Consider the following 5,000-nt stretch of genomic DNA (forward strand, 5'->3'; position numbering starts at 1 on the left):
GCTGACACCAAAATGGGTGCCCGGTCAGAATGGGTTAAAATGTATCGCTACACCCCTAGTATTCAGGCATGTACTGTACATCAACACAAACGCATCAGAGCATCGCGCTTTCTTTTATGCCGACTTGTGAGGTGATAAAACTGTCGCTGGTGTTCAGTCCCACCTCTATGACGTCCTCGGCGTTGAAGCTGAGTTCCTCCTGGTTGCGTGCGCTGAACGGGTACAGAGCTTTGAAGGAAGTGAGGGAGGCCGACTTCCTGTGCTCGGTGGCCCTGGGCTGGAGACCGCCTGAAGACAAAATGAGAAGTTATTATCTAAACAAAACCAACACAGTGTGCATGTGGTGAAACATTAGAGTGTGAAACATTATATGAATGATAAAAATCACACCCGTGAGGGGCGCTCTTTTAATCTACATACATTAACATCGAGGACAAAAACAAACATTAGGTGTAAGGTACACTTCTACCATCAAGAGGACACTGGCATGAGTGCCTCGCCTAGAGTAGTAACCTGGGGGGCTGGGTAAATGTACTGTATTTTTTTGTATTTTTTTTTTGTATTCTCGTATATGTGATGTACTGTCTTACCTTGTGGGCCACGAGCCTGTAATAAAGTTTATATTAAACTCTGTTCATTGTTAATGGCATTTAATGATTGTGTTAGTGACAAAACAAACATTAAACTCTGTCCATTGTCAATGGCATTTTGGTTTAAGGAAAAATAAACATTAACCCTGTATATAGGAGTGCCCCTCAAAAATATAAATATATATAGTAATAATAATAATAATAATAATGGATTGCATTTTCATAGCGCTTTTCTATGCACGTGACTACGGGCTTACTCAAAGTGCTTTACAATGGTCCATTCATTCATACATTGGGAGGTGAAGCGGCGAACAGCCGACACCAGCGTCCTCACTTCCCACATTCACACACCAATGTAGGTTCAGTGTCTTGCCCAAGGACACTTCGACATGTGGACACTGGACAGGAGGAGGAGGAGGAGCCGGGATTCGAACCGCCGACCCATGGATCAATTGGACGACCTGCTCTACCTCCTGAGCCACAGCCGCCCCCAATATACAGTATGTGAGACTGAGAGGGTGCAAGCTCTATGAGCCCTAGGGCTACTGACAGTCCTCTCAGGATAGTGTGTGTAATGTATATACAGTATTTTAATATATTTATACCTCGTCTCTCCTCCAGTCCTCTCAGGAGAGCAGACAGTTTCTCTGTAATGTCAGACTTTCCTCCACCGACGTGTTGCTGAGGGCGAGACGCCTCCTCCTTTCTCCTCTTCTTCTCCTCCTCCTCCTCCTCCGCTGCCCTCCTCTCCTCCTCTTTTCTCTTTCTTTCCTCCTCCTGCCTCCTCCTCTCCTCCTCTGCCCTCCTCTCCCCCTCTTTCTTCTTCCTGTCCTCCTCGGCCCCCCTCCTCCTCTCCTCTTCCTCTCGCTTTCTCTTGTCCTCCTCCTCCTCCTCTCGCTGCTTCCTCCTCCTCTCTTCTTCCTCTCTTTGCCGCGTCTCCTCTGCGTCTCTGACAGCCGCCGTGGCCGCCCTCTCTCTCCTCCTCTCCTCCTCCTCCCTCTCCCTCCTTCGCTCCTCCTCCCTCTTCTCCTCCTCCAGCCTCTTCCTCTCTTCGTCGCGCCTGTGCTGCTGCTCTTCCTCTAGCCTCCGCTTCTCCTCTTTCTTCCTCTCCTCCTCCATTTTTCTCCGCTCGTCGTCTAGTTTCCTCCTGTCCTCGTCCAGTTTCCTCCTCTCCTCCTGTCTCTTGGCTTCCTCCTCCAGCTCTCTCCTCCTCTTCTCCTCGTCCTCTCTCACCCTGCGCTCCCTGTCCTCCTGCAGCCTCCTCTCCCTGTCCTCCTGCAGCCTCCTCTCCCTCGCCTCTTCCTCCCTCCTCTTTCTCTCCCTCTCCTCTTCCTCCCTCCTCTGTCTCTCCTTCTCCTCTTCCTCCTTCCTGACCTTCTCCTGCAACAGTCTGTCCTTTTCCAGCTTGATACGCCTGAAAAAAAAAACAATAACAAAAAAACAGACTTTCAAAACGTGAAGCGATATAACGCGCTTATTGTTCATTTTCAGTGAGACCTGCGTTTTTGCGCGGAGCAAGCGACAGCGTATTAACGTGAGCGCGGTCCCGTGAATTTGTTGCACACAAAGTAACACAGACTTGATTAAAAGTTCAGAAGCTGAAGTAAAGTTGACTGTTGTTTACTTCATCAAGTTTGCCAGCGGTTACTGTGTGTTCAGACACAATGAGAGCTGGATGGTAAAAACATCGTAGGCATGAAAAGATGGAAAGGTCAAGGCCGAGTTGAGCTGAACAAACATTTCACTGAGCTCACTGAGATAAATCATAATGGCTAGGATTTTAAAACTTGGATGGTGTGTGCGCTTTGGGACAGCATTGCCATTGTGTCCATGGCACTAAAAAAATATAATTATAGGGTACATGTTTGTGTCGCAAGAGCGTATTGTGCTCCAGTTGGTTTCTGAAACGAGCCTTCATATGGCCGTGTGGTTTCAGCAGAATACAACAGAGAATGTCTTTTGAGCAGGGAGTGGAGCTGGGGGGGAAGCTAGGCGAGCAGAGACGCTGTGAGTGGAGCAGTAGGGAATGTCTTTGAGAGGTGGAGTGGAATGTAAGAACAGCCTTGCGAGCATGAAGCACTAGTCGTTCTCTTAGTGACTTAGTGAAGCCTTTAGTTTGGACTAATTCATCCGTTCATATGTTGTGCTTCACGTTGCATAAACCCCCATCGTTACGCTTTGCCAATGGAATCATTTGTGATGATCATAGAAATTCAGATCACAAAGACTGGACTTCTTGACCCATTAAGATCCTGAGGCTGATTCTACAAATGCCTTCTAAGTTCTAAATCTGTAGTTCTCAAAATAAAATTGTACCAGGGACCCCCCATTTCTGGTGTTCAACCTTTTTCATGTCAAGGACCCCCAGAATTATCTGTATTTGGCTGCCAACGCCCATCTGAAAATATGTTGTTCCAGGGACCCCCACAGAAGCAAAGATTTGAGTTAAAACGTTCGCCGTGATATATTCAAAGATTTGTGCCACATTTTCACGATTTTTCAAAAACAGCAGACCTACGGCACAAGCTCGTAGCATAGATCTGCTATTTTTCAATAGCTCAAGTATAACATAATGCTTAAAAACACCAAAAGAGGTTCCCGCCCCCAAAACGGGTAAAACCACTACCTCTGAGCCTCCTCTTCCTCCTGACGCTTCCTCTCGTCCTCCTCCCTCCTCCTCTCTTCCTCCCTCCTCTGAGCCTCTTCCTCCCGCTCCCTCCTCCTCTCCAGCTCGCGTCGCTTCTCCTCCTTGGCGTGCCGTAGGTTGTCCAGCACCGCCTGTTGCTTTCTCTGACTCTCCTTTAGTTCCTGGCAGGACCAAACATGAAGAGGACAAGCAGAGGAAAAGAGCTCATGTTACAGTACAGACATGGCTGAAGAATCCACACCGTGTCTCAGATGATATTTTTTTGGAAACTGGAAATGTGCCTAGAATACCAAAGAAAACAGTAAAATAACTGGTTGCGTTTGTTTACCTGCATGTCTTTATTATTCTGCTCCACCTGTAGCAGTTTTACTGCCGTCTGCCTCTCCAGCCCTTCCAGCTGTTCCCTTAGTCTACGACACGCTCCGTTCTTCTCTGTAACGCTCGTCTTCACGGAGGACGCACTGGACCCTGATCAAATAAAAACACACAAAGTTAACACCCCGAGCGGCATAAACGGAGTTCTCCGTCCTATGAAATAGTAACGCCCAGCGCTCAGGACGGAGATTTATTCATATCAAAACCGATCGCACCGCCGCTCCACAGGCTGGGAGCGTCTGTTGGGCAAACATTCAATGTAATTTCCGGTTGGGACGTCATCCAAAATGTTCGCCCCCATTTTAACCCATTCTATACGGGAACCCCTTTTGGTGTTAGCATCATGTTGTGCTTTAGCTATTGAAAAATAGCAGATCTACAAGCTCATAGCGCGCCACCGAGTGGCGCGCTACGAGCTTGTAGGTCTGCTATTTTTGAAAAATGACGACTCGATTTTTTAGAATCTGATCTCAGGTCAGAATGGGTTAATCAGACCCAGTGTGTGTCCAGTGGAAACCTCGTATGAATCTGTTCTCAGGTCAGCATGGGTTAATAGTGGATGAGACCGAAAATCTTAAAACGTGAATAACTCTAAGCAAAGATTATGTTTTGGACGTCGCTAGTCGCGTTTGAATTACTCATACCTCCCGTTGTTGTCGATCGCCTTGGGGGTGTTTTGTCTACGGTATAGCGCCAGGTGTGTCTGATTTCATGGTCCTAAATACCCCTGGGCGTTTGTGGCGTTAACAGAGCGCCTCGTTTGGGTCAGTCTCGCCAAGATATGGCATAAGATAAGACGATGGTTCCCTTGATATAGTACTTTTCCTTCTTTATCGTGGCCCGATAACAAAACGGAGCAGGGACAGTTTTATTTAATTTAACAATAATTAAATGACATTGCCGTATGCACTCAGCCACTAATGCAGAGCATTATAGAGCGTCGCAGCCCCGCCCCCTACCAGGGCCCAGGAAATGATTCCCCGTTCATTTTCCTCATAGACATGTCAAAAAAGTATTTATTTAAAGACCGTTTAAGCCTCATACAAAGCCAACTCGAGTTGAACAAACGGCAGGTTACAATACTTTTTTGTGTTGTTTTTCTTCTTTGTAATTATTTGTCTGGTCCAAAATGTTGTGTTTGTTGTCATGATTTGTCATAACTTGAGTTTGAGCTTCGTACGACGCTTATAAGGTCTTTAACCCATTCTGACCGGGCACCAATTTTGGTGTTGGCATCATGTCGTGCTTTAGCTATTGAAAAATAGCAGATCTACAAGCTCATATCGCGCCACCGAGTGGCGCGATACGAGCTTGTAGGTCTGCTATTTTTGAAAAATCGAAGAACGACTGACATTTTTAGAATCTGATCTCAGGTCAGAATGGGTTCG

General features: G+C 46.8%; 1 protein-coding gene across 3 annotated transcripts in view; it reads right to left on the reverse strand.

Moving 5' to 3' along the window:
- The window catches only part of itsn2b (intersectin 2b), a 51,551-nt gene that overhangs the window by 25,353 nt on the left and 21,198 nt on the right, over positions 1 to 5,000 (reverse strand). For all 3 annotated transcript variants that reach the window (XM_083760050.1, XM_083760048.1, XM_083760049.1), the window contains 4 exons: positions 3,566 to 3,705; positions 3,217 to 3,398; positions 1,196 to 2,004; positions 164 to 288 (listed from right to left, as the gene is read on the reverse strand). In XM_083760050.1, coding sequence (XP_083616176.1) covers positions 164 to 288; positions 1,196 to 2,004; positions 3,217 to 3,398; positions 3,566 to 3,705 — 1,256 coding nt within the window. The remainder of the gene's footprint in view (positions 1 to 163; positions 289 to 1,195; positions 2,005 to 3,216; positions 3,399 to 3,565; positions 3,706 to 5,000) is intronic.

Source organism: Protomyctophum parallelum (genome assembly GCF_964188405.1).
Source record: "Protomyctophum parallelum genome assembly, chromosome: 2".
NCBI classification, from domain to species: Eukaryota; Metazoa; Chordata; class Actinopteri; order Myctophiformes; family Myctophidae; genus Protomyctophum; species Protomyctophum parallelum.